At 48.6% G+C, this 19,152-nt stretch overlaps 8 protein-coding genes across 8 annotated transcripts; 3 read left to right on the top strand and 5 right to left on the bottom strand.

Moving 5' to 3' along the window:
- Nucleotides 1–644: 644 nt before the first annotated feature.
- Nucleotides 645–4,808, bottom strand: ASPVEDRAFT_820446 (uncharacterized protein). Its single transcript, XM_040817126.1, has 3 exons — nucleotides 4,244–4,808; nucleotides 3,321–4,152; nucleotides 645–3,257 (listed from the first exon to the last, which is right to left on the bottom strand). Exons 1-3 carry the CDS (start codon nucleotides 4,539–4,541, stop codon nucleotides 800–802), a joined length of 3,588 nt encoding a protein of 1,195 aa, XP_040670624.1. The 5' UTR covers nucleotides 4,542–4,808; the 3' UTR covers nucleotides 645–799.
- A 1,904-nt stretch (nucleotides 4,809–6,712) lies between these two features.
- Nucleotides 6,713–7,182, top strand: ASPVEDRAFT_31294 (uncharacterized protein; the record flags this gene model as incomplete). The annotated part of the gene is made up of 3 exons (XM_040810456.1): nucleotides 6,713–6,796; nucleotides 6,863–7,071; nucleotides 7,125–7,182. The coding sequence occupies 3 exons, from the start codon at nucleotides 6,713–6,715 to the stop codon at nucleotides 7,180–7,182; spliced, it is 351 nt and encodes a 116-aa protein (XP_040670625.1).
- Nucleotides 7,183–8,288: 1,106 nt separating this feature from the next.
- ASPVEDRAFT_86245 (uncharacterized protein) lies at nucleotides 8,289–9,110 on the top strand (the record flags this gene model as incomplete). The annotated part of the gene is made up of 2 exons (XM_040817810.1): nucleotides 8,289–8,427; nucleotides 8,491–9,110. The coding sequence occupies 2 exons, from the start codon at nucleotides 8,289–8,291 to the stop codon at nucleotides 9,108–9,110; spliced, it is 759 nt and encodes a 252-aa protein (XP_040670626.1).
- A 79-nt stretch (nucleotides 9,111–9,189) lies between these two features.
- On the top strand, nucleotides 9,190–9,994 carry ASPVEDRAFT_820461 (uncharacterized protein). Its single transcript, XM_040817127.1, has one exon. It carries the CDS (start codon nucleotides 9,397–9,399, stop codon nucleotides 9,799–9,801), a length of 405 nt encoding a protein of 134 aa, XP_040670627.1. The 5' UTR covers nucleotides 9,190–9,396; the 3' UTR covers nucleotides 9,802–9,994.
- Nucleotides 9,995–10,360: 366 nt separating this feature from the next.
- ASPVEDRAFT_44409 (uncharacterized protein) lies at nucleotides 10,361–10,647 on the bottom strand (the record flags this gene model as incomplete). The annotated part of the gene is made up of 1 exon (XM_040813042.1): nucleotides 10,361–10,647. A coding segment is annotated over exon 1 (205 nt), but the record flags the coding sequence as incomplete, so codon positions are not given.
- Nucleotides 10,648–12,486: 1,839 nt separating this feature from the next.
- ASPVEDRAFT_86246 (putative FAD-dependent oxygenase) lies at nucleotides 12,487–14,216 on the bottom strand (the record flags this gene model as incomplete). Its single annotated transcript, XM_040817811.1, has 5 exons — nucleotides 12,487–12,748; nucleotides 12,801–13,177; nucleotides 13,223–13,620; nucleotides 13,674–13,890; nucleotides 13,938–14,216. 5 exons carry the CDS (start codon nucleotides 14,214–14,216, stop codon nucleotides 12,487–12,489), a joined length of 1,533 nt encoding a protein of 510 aa, XP_040670629.1.
- Nucleotides 14,217–15,423: 1,207 nt separating this feature from the next.
- Nucleotides 15,424–17,098, bottom strand: ASPVEDRAFT_173547 (cytochrome P450). The gene is made up of 6 exons (XM_040808742.1): nucleotides 17,009–17,098; nucleotides 16,761–16,957; nucleotides 16,343–16,704; nucleotides 16,159–16,284; nucleotides 15,621–16,110; nucleotides 15,424–15,569 (listed from the first exon to the last, which is right to left on the bottom strand). The coding sequence occupies exons 1-6, from the start codon at nucleotides 17,037–17,039 to the stop codon at nucleotides 15,429–15,431; spliced, it is 1,347 nt and encodes a 448-aa protein (XP_040670630.1). The 5' UTR covers nucleotides 17,040–17,098; the 3' UTR covers nucleotides 15,424–15,428.
- An 893-nt stretch (nucleotides 17,099–17,991) lies between these two features.
- ASPVEDRAFT_137236 (uncharacterized protein) lies at nucleotides 17,992–18,991 on the bottom strand (the record flags this gene model as incomplete). Its single annotated transcript, XM_040807370.1, has 5 exons — nucleotides 17,992–18,153; nucleotides 18,196–18,284; nucleotides 18,338–18,417; nucleotides 18,470–18,716; nucleotides 18,814–18,991. Coding segments are annotated over 5 exons (756 nt in total), but the record flags the coding sequence as incomplete, so codon positions are not given.
- Between the last annotated feature and the right edge of the window lie 161 nt (nucleotides 18,992–19,152).

Raw genomic sequence — 19,152 nt, forward strand, 5'->3', positions numbered from 1 at the left:
AAGCCGTTGGATTGCGGCATCTCTATGAATCTATTATTGACTGGCCGCTCAACTGACTGTCGGCACGTTTGATTGGATGTCTCCTGATCCGTGATTGATCATTGAACCATGTGGCTGTACAGCTCCCAGCGGGTGAAGACGTAGCTTTGCCGGCAACGGAAATGTCGCGGCCCATCTTGTCCTATTTCTTCTGCCAGGGGAGCGACTCCCGGCTCAATAATGCCGCTTCAGTTGTGCGAGGCTTGAGGCACCTTCTTGTTGTCCAGCGGCCTGCGTTGCTTCGCTATCTCCAGCTAAAGTATGACCACGCTGGAGCACGGGGCACCGCTAAGTGCGCACTTGAAATGTTTAAGAGTAATAAGCGCAGTAGCCTGTTCGCCTGTTGGTCGAATAGTATTAGTATTATTTAACAGTAGTATAGTGTGTACTGTAGTTCTTATTTTACAGGTATATATATATAATATAGCTACTGTTAAGTATGAGAAATGATAAGATGGCAGGGTTCCTCTGATTCCTCTGTGGTTTTGGGTGTCCAACAAGAACAGAAATCGAAGGTGGGAGCTTGGACGAACATCTGGTTTGAGGAGGGCGTGAGAGGGAACCAAAGACAGGTACGAATATAGAGCCGCGTGAATGTACTTTTCGTAGGGTTACCTATCGTGTCCCACGAGTCAAATCGGCAAGTGGGACAGAGTCATGTCAAGGCGCCGTCTAATATACATTGTGGGGGCAAATACAAGGTAAGCAATGCAAGGCCAATGATCCCTGAAGTGGCAGATCCGAGCAGCCGTACGTACATTCATACCACCTGCCCTTCGCCCGAGGAACATAATGCGCGGAAAATCTTCTTAAAAACTGGGCCACGTCGTTGTTTCAATGCCAGCACAGCAAGGCTTATATTCAGCTCGTTTCGGAGTCCAAGGTCCACCAGATCATGGGAGAGGAGTGCCATGGCAACTTCTTCATTTTTCAACATTATAGCAAAAGCCAAGAGGGGGAGCCCTGGAAACACGCACTCGTACGGATCGGCGCCGCTATCCAGTAGGCAAGTCACCATTTGGGCGCTTTCAAAGTCGATTGCAGCTGCTAGTGGTGTCAGACCCATGCCATGGCGCGCATTGGGGTCGGCACCGTACTTCAGTAAGATCTGGGCCAGCTGCGTGTTTCTCGTGTTGAGAGCAAAATGCAGTGGACTTGTCCCTCGGGAATCCGTGATATTCGGATCTGCATGGTTTTCGAGGAGGATAATAGCCACCGCTGCCTGGTTGGCTATGATGGCTAACATGAGCAAAGTGGTTCCGTGTGCATCAATTGAATAGTCCACTCCTACTCCCTGGTTAAGGAGAACCTCAAGATCTTCTGTATTGCCTTTTAATATAGCCCTTACAAGCTCCCAGGTCAGATCCGGTTTCTGAATAGGACAAAGCGACGTAGCTTGGCTTATATCATTCCTTTCTTCGTAGGTTTCCGGCCCGGAGGAGCGATGTTCCTCATCTATATTATCAAGTCGGCCTGTTAAATGAGCACCATTGGCAGGCGTTCTGGGCCGGCGAGTGCTCTGAATCCAATCTTCCAACATATTCGCAATAGAGAGGTGGCCATGCAATCTTGCTACTGTCTGTGCCGTGGCCCCATCCGTGCTCTGCCTCGTAGCGTCCGCGTGGTATTCCTGTAATAGGAGCCGAGTAATTATTTCTTGTCCTGCAGCTGCCGCGCGCATAAGAGGTGTTCTGATAGAACAGCTAGTGTCATTCACATCAATCTTCCCGGTATCCAGGAGTAACCTGACGATGGGAACATGGCCCATCAATATTGCCACGATCAATGGTGTCATCAATATCTCCTCGCTTGGATTTACATCAATTCCCGGCATATTTAGAAGACGGGTGACAATATATTCACGCCCAAGCATCGCTGCGGCATACAATGCTGTGCCACTACGGGCACTTGCGAAATTAACGTCGACTCCATCCACTTTTAGTAACAGGTCAAAGACCAGATTTGAACATCGATACGCTGCCTCCACAAGCGGCGGTAGGCCGTGCGCATCCCTGAAATTTATCTCGGTGCCCCCAGCTTCAATAATCACGTTGGCCGTGTCGGCGTCGTTGTTGCTGACAGACAAGAACAAGGGTGTCCAGCCATCGCAATCCCGCAGGTTTAGGGCTGCCTTGCCAGATGACGCTATGATCCTGGCAACTGCGACCTGATTGTGCATGCAAGCTAGATGAAGAGGCGTGGCCTGGAACATGTCTCTTTGGTTCACATTGATATCGCTCCTTTCAACCAAGAGCTGAACCATACTCTCTTGTCCCTGGCTGACTGCCTCGTGCAATGCTGTTGCCCCATCAAGATTGCAGGCGTTTACATCAACTTGGTCATTGCCCAGTAACGAGCTAAAAGTGGACTGCTGCGAACCAATGGCCGCCCAAATAAGTGGCGTGCCTCCTCGCCAGTCCTTGGTATTTGGATCACTCCCCAGACTAATCAGGCGTTGAAGTGACCCTTCGAGCCCAAACCATGCCGCTACATGGAGTGCCGGAGCGTCTCTCAGTCCAAGCTCATCGATTTCCTCGTCGTGGAATGGGTGTTTGAGGCTTAACATGGCCTCGCAGCTAGTTCGAAATTTATTCTTGTTTGTGAGGAAGCTTAGGACGAGGTCACTGCCATCCAGGGCAGCATTCCGGATATGATACCCCCAGTACTGGGCGGAATACTGATAGAATGGATATTCAATCAGCTGAGCTCTGCCGTCCAACTCGGCTGAACCAACGTCTCTGCCAAATATTTCATATGACAGGTACGTTAAACACATCCTGGCGACGTGAGATTCGGCGGTTGTTATCCAGTCGGCTTGTAGTCGTCCAAAGTATTCATATGTCGTGTGATGTGCCAGGCGGATGTTATTGTGCTTGTCAACCTCCACCAGCCCTTCGCATACCGATTGCAGATGCCCAATATTTGAAAAATAGTCACTGATAAGCTCTCTGTCCAGTGCGTTGGTTCCTGGTCGTATCGCAAGGGCGTGCTGAAGCTCCTCGGTCACAAGAGGCCTTTTCACGTGTACAATCCAAGCCAGAATGTGCTTCGCCAGCTCTCGTGTATGCTCCCCTTTGTTCTCCAACCTCCGTAAAGCGGCGGAATATAAGTGGTCCAGCTCGTGTAGACCGTGGGATAGGTTATTGATTGCATCCCGGATGTGTCCTTTCGTGGGCAGTGTCCGAACGTGGTTCACAGAGAGCCGCGCAACGAGGAACCTAGGGAGGGAATAACTTGTCAGCTGGAGTGGAACAGACTAACAACTGCAGTGACTAACTTGCATTCCATCAGATGCACGGATTATATTATCGCGAGCTTGTTCCCGCAAACCTCCGTCAAGCTTATCCTGCTGGACAGTCTCTAGTTCGGCGTCAAGATATTCCCTAAGATCATCGTCCCGTGCACGGATCTCGATGATGTAGGGAGACTTGTTGAACAGAGTCTTGATATTATGATTAATCCTCGAAGTGGCTAGAATATTCGTTGCCATCTCCTTATTCTCATTCTGCAGCTGGAAGAGGATTTGCATAAACTTGCCCAGGGTTTCACTGGAATCCATGCATTCGTCAAGGGCATCGAGAACGATAATGCTAGTCTTGAACCCATTGATCAACTGCTTTAACAATAGAATCAGTTCTCGGATGGATGGACGGCGTTGTTGGCTAGAGTGCGTCTCGTAAAACTCCTCGACAACCTGGGGCAGGCTAGGGAACTGCATCGCAAACTGTTTTGCTAGAGCCGCGATTAGGTTAGGCAGAGACTGCATAGTCCCGCGATCAAAACTGAAAAACAGATACGCAATGCCCAGCCCCTCGCGCTGGCGCCGAAGCTTGTAGAGGTAATCGATGGCCAGAGAGACCAGGCTGCTTTTGCCACCCCCAGGAATCCCATGGCAGTAGACGGTGACGTTGGAGCCATTGACCAGTTCTTGGAATTCAGTTAACTCTAAAAACCATTTGCCAGTGTTGGCGGCCCTCTTGTCCATGTGCGCAGTCTGCTCGTCGCTGTGTGTCAGTGGAGAGAGCCAACTCAGGATCTTGTCCTTCTTCTCCTTGTCGTGGATTGTTCTCATTGCAGATACATTGTCTTCGATTGATGCTACGGCTTGAGAAACTAAATGTCGAAAAACAAACAAAAGCAAGACAGAAAGCCGAGGTCAGTGACAGTTTATGGAACTCCTCTTATGCAGAGACAAGCATCTTACATCTCTCAATCACCGCGACCACAGGCTCAACGTTTTGAACATTCCCCCCGTTCATGACGCGAAGCAGGTCTTTTGCATATGCAGCAGAAGTGATGGCTGCATATCCTTGCCAGAAGTCATTCTTGTGGCTGTCTGCATAGTCAGATATCCCCCTTATTACCAGACAGGGGAAGTTGTCCATTAACCCAGCAGCCTCCGTTTCAAAACACAAGATGTTTCGCTCATTTCGCAGGTGATCGCGCATTTCTGCTGACCGCATGACCTCGCCCCCGATCCAATCAACCCAAAGTGGACACATGGTTCGTCTCTATCCAGACGACTCCAATCGATTGCACTCTCGTCACAACCTGTACAGCTTCCATCGCCAACATGCAGAGAGTCAGATCTGAATAGCCTATCGTATTGTATACCAGGGAACTGGTAGCTCTGTTGGGTCTTCCGTTGTCCCATTTTCTGCTGGGCCTGGGCGATATACTTATTCATCATGCTTATTCCCAACGTATGTTCCGAATTGAGCTCTTTCACGTTGTTAAGAAGCCACGTCGGCGGTTTATTGACGTGTGCTGCGACTTGAATACCGTCATAGTGCACAATACCACCTTTCCCTACAGATCAGCCTTGTCGCAAAAAAAAGGAAAAAAAAAAAAAAAAACGGTTGTTCACCGTCCACCACGGACCATGCTTACCTTCTTTCTTATCTGGACATGACACGACTACATCCCCAAGACGTATATCCATCATCGAGTTCCATTTGTCGGGTTTTCCGGGAGCTCCGCCGCCAATTCCTACCAACAGAACGCACCGAATCTGCCGGAACGTTCGACTCGCGTTGGTAACTGTATTTGAGGCAGGTACCATCCCATATTGACCCTGCGGGGCAAATACAATAACAACGTTATGTATCCCCATCTCCCCGAGAATGTACTTGTTGGGGTCTTGCCGGTCAGTCGGGAGGGCCGCATGCTGCTTATCCAGGCACAGTCGTGCTGCAACAAGCTCGCAATCTAGGGTTGTCACCCAGCAGACTGTATACGCATCAAAGCGAGGATCGTTCATGTCTGGTCAAATCTGTGTCCAGGGCAGAAGCTCTTCTGAAAGGGGGAATGTTGTGCAACGCCGGATGAGTAGATACTCTTGGGAAGAGAAAGGGGGCCATGGAGAAAGAAAAGGGAGGTATAACGCAGCCGCGTAGGTAGCGGTGTGGATGAAAATTGGCGAAGCCAGGAAAGACGCGGACCCCTGTCAGAAATGACTGCTCTAATTTGCAGAGATGTGTTAGGCTGCGTCAGGCCCGTGGGCTCGTGTCCTCCCATCTACCAGTAGAATGGCTGCTACAAACCAGGGTGGTTGGGGTCCAAGAGCCTCGCGGAGAGCTTTCGCTTTGCGCGTAGTAGGCAAGAGACACAGGAGGAGGTGGCAGAGTCAGAACAAGACCTAATATTTGGAAGTGAGGCTCAAGTGGTATGGCTTTTAGTCTGTAACTATGGTGGGGGACTGGCGGTACGTGTTACTGACTACACCAAGTTCTATCTAATCTGCAGTGAGGGAGCACAAGGAAGGTAGATAGTTTAGCTTGTCTATCATTGAGTTTTGTCTGGCTAAATACAGACTTGCTATGCGTTCCATTGACATAATTTTGAAGTCCAGCAGTGCAATTTACTAGGAAGACGATGGTTCGCCTGTTCGGCTATACCTACGGAGAAGACTGTGGTTGCAAAAGGAGCAACCAGGCGGACATTGGCGAAGATGGGACCTTTTAGCTAGGTTTAGAGGATAAGTGCTTATCAAGTCAGTCTCTCTGTTCCTCCACACGTTATACAGTCAGCTACGCTTGATCACATTCTATAGCCAACACCATGTCCACCCACGTAAAGTACCAAATCCCTAAAGAGCTCTAAGACCAGCTCAAACCCGCCGAGCCCCTTGACACCCGCAGCGACGAAGCAATCCTTACCTCTCTTTCTGAACACCACCTGGTAATATTAGAGAAAAATATCTGGGCTTACTAGTATGCCGGAATTGCGATAATACTAAAATAGTACTAGTGAAATATAATTAACTAGTACTATATCTACAGGCTCTTATAGATAATCTATATACTTAATACTATCCCAGACTTATCTAATTATATACCAAAGATTATCCTACCTGAAATACTCCTAGAGGTATCTATCTAGGGTATAATAAATAGCTATTATATAAGTTCTTATAGTATAGACTTTCTCTGTAGTATATACCTCTATCTCTTTAGCAGCATGTTTATAGATATAAGTATTATCTTTATCTGCTCTCTTGACTAAATCTACTAGTTATAGCTTGTGGATCCCTTATCGCCTTATAATATTAGTATTTCCTGGATATATAATATAATAATAGTAAACTACTTCGTCGCGAGCTATAAGGCAGACCTCTTTATAAAATACTGGTATGAGCTCTTTATCTATGTCTGGGGAAACTACTTGAGCAGCAATGGCCAATGGATCTGCGGAGATGGTACCGTGGCTACTCCCTGCTGCGGAAAAGGCCCATGCGATGCCTTCTGTTGCAATTGTGGTATGTTTTATCCTTATTTGTTCAACAAGGTTCTAGAGACAGAATCCCAACCTTATTCGCAAATAGATTGCCGAACTCACGAGCTCCAGGAAGCGAGACCTACCATTTTTAATGGAGCGGGCTGATAAAATCGACAGTCTGTTCCAGTCAGTCGACGACGACAGTTCAGGCGACTTGGATTTGGGCGAGTATATTGCATGGGTGACTGAGCATCTGGGCCGCGCACATCCAGTATCGCCCAGCTTGTACCAATCCTACATCGACCATTTTTATTCGTGAGTATACATATGTACGAGTTTCGCAAGAATGCTGTTACTAATCTGCACAGGTTTGATACGGATAAGAATAGCAAGCTTGATCTAGGTGAGGTTCAGGCTGTAAAGTAAAAAGGTGGTAGCAGTAAGCCAAAATTGGTAGGTAGGCGTCTTGGGAGAAAGCTGCATATGTAGCAAGGCTGGATCAGAGCGTTAGTTTTTCCAGGTGTGGCCTTCAAGAGGACCACTACAGGGTGTTTATAATGTAATACGTAGTATAATAGCTTCAACAACTTAATATCATTTGTCTATTCTATATTTTCAAACCCTTCAGAATATCTAGATGCCCTGTTCCCTTTAGGTAGGTCATTATTTAGTTAACTTGGTTGACTAGATATGGTCGTACTCCTGCCACTGTCGAGCTGTAAGCTGTTTGAACAGCGTAACGTGGAATCTTGTTCGGCAGTCCTTCAGAATAACGAAGAGACATCCACATACCTCCACGGGGTTGCGCAGGAGCAGGAGATATCCGAATTAGGAATTCGACCACACCACGGCGGAAGTGGATAGCCAAGGATCAAGATGCATAGCGTAGATCCATCCAATTTCCCCCAACATCGAGGAATTCGTCGCCATCCATGCCTAAAGGGTTTTAGGGCAATGCGTGCGAGGGTAAGGGCTCTGCGGAAGCGACCGGAGAGTTGGAGTCAGATCCTTACCTGTTCGTGAATTCTAGCTGCCAATGATGTAAGTACAGGAACTATACCCCCACTGTCCCAAGTGGATACGACGGAGTATGGGTCTCGCCCACGGATTCTTGCTGTCGCTGCTCGATGGTCGCCACAACAACTTCAACAAGCTGGTATTCTGATGTGCATCTGTTTATGCTTACAATCTCTTGCTTCCTAATAGTGAACGAATCCTAGGTACTTGTATTTATAGCGGAATCGTTCTAGCATGCTCGTGATGATCCGTTATATCCACAGTGACCAGCAATGCATTGGTTTCAGCCACTAGACAGGGCTCATGAGTAGTGACTGACTCCAGAATCCGGATAGTGCGTGCGCTCTCTTCTGTTTAGCGGATCAAAAGTACCTACCATCTGTTATAGCAGAGCAGGATGCCCCCTTTTGCGACACACGTTTCCCACACACACATTTCCCACCATCTCATGCCCCCCTGTTTCACTATCATATGGCCCCGGCTACTAAAAGAAAATTCACCTTGATGTCCCCAGGATGTCAGGAAAATTCACGTTTCCGACAAAAGCCGAAAACAAGTTCATAGTCGCAGATCTGGTCAACATAACCTGGACTGTCGATGCTCCTGTGATCTCGCTCTACGAGAGCTGTGGCAAGAGGAACCGCATATTACAAGGTACCGTCTCCATCCCATCCGATGTCTGCTGCAGGATTCACGAGATCTGACAATCGACTTAAGAGGAAGCAACCAACAACAAGAGTTACGTGTGGACGGCGACCCGCAAGGGCTACGTGGAGAGTGGCTGTAAATTCAAACTGCAGCCATTCACTGCTGAGCTCGAGTCGTATGGCAATAACATCACAAGCGCTCTCTTTGGGGTATCGAAGAGATATACCAGTGATCCATCGCCCGTCTCGTACAATTTCGCCAACACGACAGAAACAGAAACAGAAACAGAAACAGAAAGCTCCACGCCTTCAGCGACCGACCTTAGTTCAGAACCAGCAACCACCCCGACTTCCAATGCTAGCCACGGTCTCTCAAAAGCGAGTAAAGTTGGAATTGGCGTCGGCGTGCCACTTGGTGTACTGTTGCTATCTTTCTTGATAGGAGCCTTCATAATATATCGGCGGAGAAGTCGCCGGAAAGAGATTCGCGAAATCACTGCGACAAACCAGCCCGGGGATGCGATGGCGCCTCTTCCTACATTTGGGCTTAGAGATCCTCACCACACACGCCTGTCTCAGGCAGAGACAATAGGCACGGTTTCGCAACTGTCAAGCGATAATCAGAGAACGCAAACGACGGAGAGACCGCCGAGTGAATTAATGGCAACAGGACGGGCAGAGTTAGCCTGAACAGATTCTGCTGCTGATAAGTATGCCGGATTGTCAATCTTAATGAGTGCTTAGAATCATTATGGAATACATAATCGCTAAACTGGTCCCCGCCGCGCCAGGGCTGCTGTTGGAGGACTCATACGTTCCAGCTCAAATGTGCAAGTGATACTTGTATATGGTGTGACCACTGACCACGCTTCACCCCTGCATACTTCGGGTTGGGGCTTGCCCGTCCCGGGCTAGATGACGCGTTGGCTATGTGAATCCCGACAGTGTTGCGAGACATCTGTCTAAATATTTGAGAATGCTGCCTTGCCTCTCCTTCATTCTCCGTGTCATCCAGACACTGACAAGATGGAATGGTTTAATTCCAGCGGTGTTGCATACCTGCGGCCACGATATCATTCACGGCTGCTGCGCAAGTCAACCGCAGTTGCCCGCAGTCGATTCGTGGGATGGTGTCTTTCCACCGGGTCTGCTCGAGAGCTCAAAGGCAAGATGTTTCATCTCATGGCTACATGCCAGTTTATTCGAGAAGGCCCGGCGGGCAGTTGTGGCAATGCTGGGAATAGGCTGTAACAGACGATCATTAAGAAAGTATGTGTGTTTGCAAGAGCATACGCCGACTAGACATATAGGCGGGATAGTCACGATTAGGTTATTAGCTTTGATAAGCTTCACGCCGGTTGCAGTGCGGACCAGGATATGATGCTGCTTGGAACCGATAACTTCTCGCTGCATGCCTATGACTGCTATTTAGTAGGGCATCCTCTTTAAGCTCCGCCTGTACCGCCGCGTACAGCTCTCTATTATTATGATTTACAGTTGTCAAGAACCCGCCCTATATACTACTGAGTACACCCAGACTAGAGTATTTTATGATATATACTATAGGATAGTCCAGGATATCCCCTCTAAGCCCCTGCGTATAAAGGATCAGTATCTCCACCACAGTCTCGAGATTATACTTTATAATAAAGTCACGGAATAAAAGCAGCAGATCTACTAGGACAGCGTCAGGAAGATCCTATCTATTTAAAAGATAAGGATACTTCAACAGCTGCTCTATATAATAGACTATCACGTCCGTGGCATTCCTATTAGATAGTGAGACAGCCTGCCCTATTTAAAGATCATATCTCTAACTCACTTGGATAATGCATGAGAAATCCTGGATAGTCAGGGAGATATTAAAACACGCAAAGAAGTTTATTACTTTATTCTTATTCTTATACACCCACACGCTATAGTTAATTATTACACCTATACCTGGGTTATAGTATATTCTTGTGTGTCTGTTGAGATAGTCCTGCTTCTTAACAAGAGTAATACTCTAGCCTAGCTCTTGCAGACAGATAGCGGTGTATATACCGGAGGCACTGCTGCTGAGAACGCAGACATCGCGCGTGATGATGTTCTCTGGGTTTACATCCCAGTTATCATCGGAGTAAGATTTGGAGTCAGGGATAGACCGAGCACCGACTATTCCTGGCCATATAGTAGCGAAGGTTGCCAGTCTTTCCAGTCCAATTGAGAAGCGCATGTTGTCAGATCAATTAGCTATACAGCTAGAGAACTATGAGCTGTCAGTAAAGGCACAGCTGTAGCTATATACCCTGATTTCGGCGGCTGATGCCACATCAGTTACACAAGCATTCATTGACGCGCGCAAAAAGCCAGCACGAAACATTCCTAAGGCCAATGGAAGTTAGTAAACACAGGAGAATCCTCACTGATGGCCAAAATCGAACTGGCAACAGCACATTCCAGGCATCATTCCGGATCCTTTCGCCCCTTTGGAACGTCAATGCGTTAGGTTCCTATGATTAGCCAGACACAAAACCGCGTTGAGTATCGTATAGGCTGGCTTTACGGGTAGACCTCATATTATTATTAGGATGCGGCTTCTGGGTCTAAATGTGCACAAAGATATATCTTTCAAATCTTAAATTCCCGGGCGATAACCTTTATAAGAACGTAATACTAGAAGAGATTAAAAAGATCTCTTGTTATTTAAGGCTATATACCCAGTCAAGTTGTGCTTGCTGGGTGTAGTGATGGATCACTTGATTTCTAGGAAGCCAACGGGACTGTATACTTCGGTGGTAAGAACAGTAGATTGTAGAGCAACTTTACATTTATAGCAACTAGAAAGTGACGTATTCTCTATGAAAAATAGGTAGTGGAAGGTCATCTGTCGTTAAGCTACAGTTTTTTAAACCCTAACCCCCTGGAATACCGGTAATACATAAGATTAACTTTTATTAAAAGCTAAAATTATAAGCTAGACTTAGCCCTGTTGCTTAACTAACTTTATTTAACTAACTAATTTTAGTAATTAATAAATAGTATCAGAGCCCGTAGATACTCAGAAGTGCACAGCTCAGGGGGGTTTACACTATTTGTCGGCACAACCAGTTAGTAAGTGTCAGAGAGTCAGATACACATACCGGCCAGTATTCAGTATGGCCATAAATAATTGTCTAGATCTGTTGGATGATCCACAGGCTATAAACTGCGTGATATTACAATTTCCGAGAATGGGCTGAATTATGATACACTATCGGATGTCCCGACCGTTTCGACTCTGGCGGCGATGTGGCCGGCGGAGGCTCTGAGGAGTGTCCGGCTGTTGGTACTGGTTGGGGAGGCTTGTTCTTCAGAACTGGCTAGTTATCTTGTGAGTGAAGGGCGGGATGTCTGGAATACGTATGGCCCGACAGAAGCGACGGTGGTTTCCTGTGCAGCGCCCCTGGTGGCGGGGGGGTTGGCTCGCATTGGGCTTGCGTTGGCGGGCTGGCAGCTCGCTGTCATAGGGCTCGACGGGGAACCTGTAGCCTGGGGAGAGACTAGAGAGCTGGTTATCGCGGACACAGTCGAGAGATCTTCACCAGAATCATAACTGCCCAGGCGCTCGCTGTCGTGTCTGGACAGGGTATCCGAACACAAATCGACGGCAGAAGAGTGCGACGTCATTGTCTGCCGATTGGGTTCGATACTACGTTTCGCGGAATTAACTGGGAAGGACGAGTCCGGCTTGCTGATCAATGGCGAGAGGCGTATTTCGGGATAGGTGCGTCGAATATGCCGAATGTGTCTGAGCCGCTATTCATCTATCGGAGTTTGGCTGCCTGTGCTGACGTCCGCTGCATGCTGCGGACTCCGATCCTTGTAGTATGACATTCTAATATAGACAGGCTGGCCTGAGTCTGATGTCATTGAGTCCAAGCCACTGCGACTGTAGATCTCTTGTGCGAAACTGGGATACCAATATCAAACAATCAATTGACAATCTCTATAATCTAATTCAATCTGTATAAACTGACAAAACGAGTGACAATTCCTATACTCCAACAGGTCTGCCCTAGATCGACCCACCGTACATAGCCATTGTTCAGGTAGACCTCACAAGAGGGTTATAGTACCGAAAGATATTATTCGGATCGTATCTCGCCTTGGCAGCACGCAGTCTGTCCAGCCGCCACGGCTCATAGCCATACACCTGCTCCAGAGGCTCATCCCCAAAGGCGTAGTTGACATAGATGTGCTCCTCCTGCCCTGGCTGGCCCTCTGCCCAGAGTCTAGAGATCTGCTTTCCGATAGCGATGGCCCGGTTATCAAGTGAACTATCTGGATCGTAGGTAATCAAGACATCACTGGTGTTATGTTAGAGCATTTTCAGATATATTTAGAAGTAAGTAGGCTCACCAAAGAAACCTATCCGCACGATGCGGAAACGCCGACTCCGCCGGATCAACAGCCTGCACGCCCTGCAGCGAGTAGGCCTCAAAGACCACGATCGACTGGTTATACACCGGCTGCGCGGCCGTGACATTCGCAAAGTAATCGTAGATCTGCCGGGTCGCGGTGATATTGTGCTCGAGCAGCCCAAAGGGGAATTGCATGTTGGTCTTTCCGTGCTGGCACATGGGGCTATGGACGCCTGTGCCTGTTGCATCGGGAACATCGGGGTAGGGGTGGTACTGCCCGGTTGAGACGACGGGGTCGAGGGCTTCGTATGGCTCTAGGAATGGGGCAGCGTCGTTGGCGGTGCCGACATAGTGGATGAAGAATTCCAGGATGGGCTATTCAGTCAGTACAAGTTCAGCATATAAAATGGGTGGTCGTACCTCAGTTGTACTAAACTCCGCATTCCAGGTAAAAACGCCATAGTTCATCAGTTCCACAGGGGCATCTTCATCCATCTGCTGCGCATTGACAATCTCAAACACCGCCTCCAGTTTATCCTGCGTAAAGACAAACCGGTGGATATACCACTCGTCCACCGTGCGCGGGTGGATATCAGCCTCGAAGCTGGTCACAATGCCAAAGTTATGTCCTGCACCGCGCATCGCCCACCAGAGGTCTGGGTGTGAGCTATTAGACACAGTCACTGTCGACCCATCGGCCAGAACCACGTTCATCGAAATCAACATGTCGATTATCAGCCCGTAGAAGCCTTGGTACCGGCCGTGGCCTCCGCCGAGGGTTGGGCCGATAATGCCTACGCACGCGCAGCTGCCGGTGCCTTTGTATTATATGTTAGGTGAAGTAGCTTAGATGGAACAAGGGGGTCCTTACCAGCAACATATCCTTCGTCCCAGAGAGTACGGATAACCTGCTCACTGTAGACACCGCCGCCGAAGAATGCGGATTCTCCGTCTTGGGCGATGGTGATCTCGTTCAGCTGCCGCATGGAAATCTCGATACCATTGCGCAGAGTGCCCAGAGACTTTGGGGCGCCGTGGCCGGTGTTGACTGCAAGGAAGGGAATACCATAGGAATTGGCGTACTTGACCTGTAAACAATTAGAAGGCTGAATATGATGAGGACAAGTATGCGTACAATAACGGGCACATCGCTTTCGGTCCCAGCCTCCACGACAACAGTAAAATCAGGGCTGGAATAGGACTGCCAGCGAGACGTTGCGTTTTCCCACCGGTCGTCGTTGTGTGCGTAGATTGCAGCGTCAGAGGACAGCATTGGGCCAAGTTGGGTGATAATGCTGGTAGAGGTCAGGTTATGCTGGGCTGGGGTGCGTGCTGCAATGTTGAAAGGGTATGGAAGAGCCAAAGTGGCTGCTGGCAAGACAGCCAGTGTCAGGTAACTGAAAAGTGATATCATTCTGAGAAATAGGCTGTTTCTGCTGTTCCTGTCTATGTGTTGTTGATTGCGGTCTAGGGCAGTTGCTTCTCCTTATATAGGCGTCGCCAGCGCTGGCCCGGAAAGTCCCACGGATATCTCAGGCTCAGGCTCGTAGATAGCAGGATAGGAGATGGTTCAGTAAGACAAGTGCAATTCTTCATGATTCGCCGCCATGTTTCTATATTCAAGTGACAGCTGAAACAGACTCACGTAGCTCTGCCCATCCCAAACAACAGGAGCTCACGAAAGACGCGTGAAGAATGCTGACTCTTCCTGTGCTCACTGGCCAATGGTTCGGCGTCCTAATGTCAGAAAAAAGCAACTTGTGCCTGGTGATTCGAAACACGAGGCGAAGTATTCGGATCAGTACAGTCAGCCAACTGGGAGGCTGCGTGTCTGCCTTGCTGAACTCGCGTGGCTTGCAGGGATAAGGTATCAACTAAGCTCTGGCGTTCACGGGCATATACTATTCTTGGGCAAGTGACAGGATAGTTCACAGCCCCAGTTTCAAAGACCGCACTTTGCCCTGTTCCAGCGCCCGTCAGTCTTATCTCCGAAGGGCCAAAGCCATGTCCGCAGATATGACCTATGCGAGTAGCCTTTAGTCTCGATTACTCGGTGTCGTCCAGTTGAAGGAAGTGCCGTGGGCTATTTACGGGATCATTGAGGTTTCGCCCGGTCCTATAGTTAGGACATCGACGAGGCGAGGAGGCCATGGCATAGATCCCAGGAGTTTGGCGAGGCACACTACGCTGTGTGACCCCTGCAAGGCACCGATGGATAAATATTAATAGGAGTGCTTGTTGTTTCATGGCATTCCAATGAGCTTGTGCTTACATCCGGCCATGCCGTCATTCTATCGAGTTGCAGCGGAACCACCTGATAGTCGTAGGATAGGCAGGGGGCTCAGTAGACATCGACAATATAGAATCCTTTGCTGATACTGCCAGATTTCTAACCGGCCTATACTACTGGGAGGAGCTCTAGCAGAGCAAGTAGAAGCACTCTGCGTTTGTGTGTTATACAACAATCTCCAGGTGTAGACCATAAAGAGTGGATGAATACTACGTATTAGAGCCAAATGGGCCTTGAATGCGTGGAGGGAACCAGAATACAATCTAGGCATAACCATACACTGACAAACGAAATGTATTGAAGACCAGGACTAGCTCTATCACTACTCCTCGCAACCTAATCCAAGCCATCCACCGAAGAGTCCTGCCCTCGCTCCGTGACACGCACCCACATCTCCTTCTGCAGAAACAAGGTAAAGTTGACAGACTTCCACGGTGACCCTGGGTAGATTAGCTCAAAGTCGAATCTCCGAAGCAGCTATGAGACACCCAGTTAGTTAGATATAGAGTACAGCTGAGATTGACTCACCTCAACGAATATCTTATCCAGCTCCACCAACACAATTGCCTTTCCTAGACACCCCCATCTCCCAGTCCCAAAGACCAAATCCAGCGTCCTCTCCATCTCCCGTCGCCGGATATCATCCGCTTCAATCCACCGCTCTGGCCGGAAGACATCAACGTCGGCCCCGAAGACTCCATGGCGCTGGATGCCCCATCCACAGTGTCCAATGCCAGTGCCCCCGGGAACGAATCGGCCTTTTATGGTCTCGCCGCCGGGGTTTACTACCTTTGTCAATAAACCGGTTATGGGAGGGTGGATGCGTAGTCCTTCCTTTATCACGGCCTGCAGGTAGGGCATCTGCCGTGACTCTGTGGATGTAATGGGAGATGATATGTTTCCTTTATGTTCTGCAGACTGAATCTCGTTTATGAGAGTGTTGTATACGCGCGGGTTCGTCATGATATATAGCATGGTTGCTCGGATGGCCGTGGCTGTGGTGTCTGATCCAGCTACACTGCAAAGAAGTCAGTTCAATAAATGCTTGGAGGTCAAAGAGACAAACATTGTTGCAAGTAGCTCCGCCTCGGCCTGGCGTTTGTCAAGTCCATTACGGATGAAGCTGCCCAGCATGTCGTCCTTTACGACTTTATTAGGGCCAAAGCGCTCCTCGACCACTTTTTGGGCGACACTATAGTCAGTTAGGACGCCGTAACAAACTAAGAAAGCACAAATATCGGTCTACTAACCCCATTAACTTGCCACGACCCTTATCATCCTCTGGATTTGAGCCCATCAAGGCCAGCAGCCCCGTTCCAAAGACAAGCTTCCCCAGGGTAGGCGTATTCGAGCAGGCAGTCGCCAGCGGAAGTTCGCCCTTGATGATCTCGATAAAGTCGTACATGTCCTTATCCTCTGTTAAATACCCAAAGGCATTGCCAAGGGTGATGCTGGTGATTACATCCAATGCCCAATACTGCGCTGTTTGCGCCAGGTCGATGGGACGGACATCGCTGGACGTGGAGATATACTTGCGCTCGATTAGGCTTACCAGCGATGCAATCTGGGAATCGATTTTAATGCCTAGATCGCGATTTTCTTTCATTGAGAACTGGATTATTCACCTGTTAGATCGGTGAGATGATTTGGGTTAGGTAGGAGGCGTACGCCAGGCTGCACTTTGGTTCGCAACCGATCGTGCTTTTCCAAACTGGTCTCTGTAAAGACACTATGCAGGAACGGATCGACCTGTAAAGCTGCATACCAGGATGACTTGCGGTGCTTGTATCTGGCTGCGCTCGTGCACCGGATGATGTCTGGATCGCTGGTAACGAGCCAGTTCGGGCCAATGCGTGCCATATCTCCTATCTACTGTATTAGCAAAGGCGAATATATCAGGTATTGGATAGACGGACCGTATTCTTTGTTAACTTCATACAGACGCATGTGGAGATCTCCTTTGGTTGTGTTTCCAAATAGCCATGCCTCTGTCAGGCTGGCGAGCCATGGGCCTCTGAAGTCACGAAGGCGATACCATGATCGGAAGTACGAGTATACCAGACTTAAAATAAGGATAGTGAGGATGTAGTACCAGACAGGAGGGATAGTTGACGGCTCCATTCTGCTGCCTTGGTCTGATTAGGCCGGAATTGCCCGCTTCTCGAGGATTGTTAGATACTAGCAGAGCACATTAACATAAAAAAAGGATATGATGCATAGAATGGCTGCCATGAGCCTGGAAGTGTTGGAATCCGCCCTGGACCGGCGTATCGGAGGTCCGCTTGTACCACATGAGTTATCTATAGTATCGGACGCTGACTGCAGGAAATACGGAATTATGGAACTATCCGTCTCACCTGCAGGCTATCAACAAGGCAGCCATCACCGTTACACAGCTCGCACTGGGCACAGAGTATCACTTCCGAGACATCTGCATGTGCGGCTCTGCCGGCCGGAATTTCGTCGTCCAGGCCATAGGATACTGAAACTGCTGTCAAAAGCTCGATAGATCGGAGGTTTTATGTAGGACAAGCATACCGTAGGGAAATGCGACTAGGGCTCCGTGGGATGTCATTTCCAGCATGGATTTCTCTTCAGAGTTTGCTTGGGATAGATTTGTCGGTATACAGCCCTTTTTTTACGAAATTAAGCGTGAATATAGAATCGAATTGGCTAATCTGGAATACCGATGCTGTCTTAATGGAAGCGGGCATCATTTTAGTTTCATATAAGTAGATAAATCAGAAATTATATTCATTTCTGCCTAGATAAAATACGCATGTACTCGACCATCACATATAACTTAGTTACGATATCGTCTCTCCAGCCAGTCTTACGAACCGGGCTCCGTCCCAAGCAGCCGGTCAAGGCCGAACATACGCCCAAACATCCAGTCCTATCACGAGTCAGCGAGAGTCCCGTTGATAAAATAACTGAGGCTCACCCAGAACGTCCGAGGGAGAAACGCATCAATGAACCGGATCATGCCAGAAGAAGCACCGAACCAGAACCAGGCAGCGGGAGACGGCTTCAAGATTTCTTTGACAACTCCAGCTGCATACTGAGTAGGAGTCATGGCATCCGTGGAAATATATGTTAGTACTGTGCTGGAATGCGTGGAAAGTGAACTAGTACCTGGCTTCCGTTGAACATGGGCCTGAAAAGCGTCCTTCAGCGGGCTGTACGCGGATTCTAGAAGACAGTTAGTATTCAGATTGATATGCAGAAATGGTCAATAGTCTTACCGGATGGCAGTAACCTCCCTCGATCGCTTTTCAATATATTCGTGCTGACCTCGCCCGAAATGACATTCACAACCCGGACGCTGCTGCAGTCAGTTCCTTGATAGGGATACCGAGAATGATATCACTGCATACCCAAAAGGCCGCATCTCAACCCGAAGGGTATTCCCATAGTGATGGAGTGCTGCTTTGCTAGCATTGTATGATGCTCCATATACATACGGACATACACCTCCAATCGATCCAATGTTGACGATGACTCCCTTGGCCTCGATCAACAATGGATGGAGATAGTGAACAACTCGCATAGGACCGAAGACATTGACTCTGAACATCTTTTCGACTTCGTTGGCTTCCGTGTCTGTTGCGGGCATGGTATAGCCTGGAAGGTGAGCAGCGTGAGTGATTGACATGACGAGATACTTACATATTCCACTAGAGTCTGCTTGTTAGCTGCGTTTAGCTGAGCAGAGTGGTACGGACTAACGCGTTATTGATTAGAATGTGTAATCTCCCACCTGTGATCTTTTCAACTGTTTCCTTGAGACATTCTACACTCTCGTCGCTTGTCACGTCTGTCCGGGTGACGTCGATACCTCGAGAGAGCAGATGGTCGGCATCCTCATGGGGAAGCAGGGTTGCGATGACTTGGATGCCTAACAGAGGTTAGGATGTCAACAGGAAGAATAATGTAGGATAGAAAGATAATTGCCTTTCTCCAAGAGTTCGAGTGCAAGGGCGTGTCCGATTCCACCCTTTCCAGCCCTAAGTCAGATTCAGTCTCCTTCACACCGATATATCCTCAATTTGAGAATACC

The sequence above is a fragment of the Aspergillus versicolor genome (assembly GCF_001890125.1).
Source record: "Aspergillus versicolor CBS 583.65 unplaced genomic scaffold ASPVEscaffold_8, whole genome shotgun sequence".
Classification (NCBI taxonomy): domain Eukaryota; kingdom Fungi; phylum Ascomycota; class Eurotiomycetes; order Eurotiales; family Aspergillaceae; genus Aspergillus; species Aspergillus versicolor.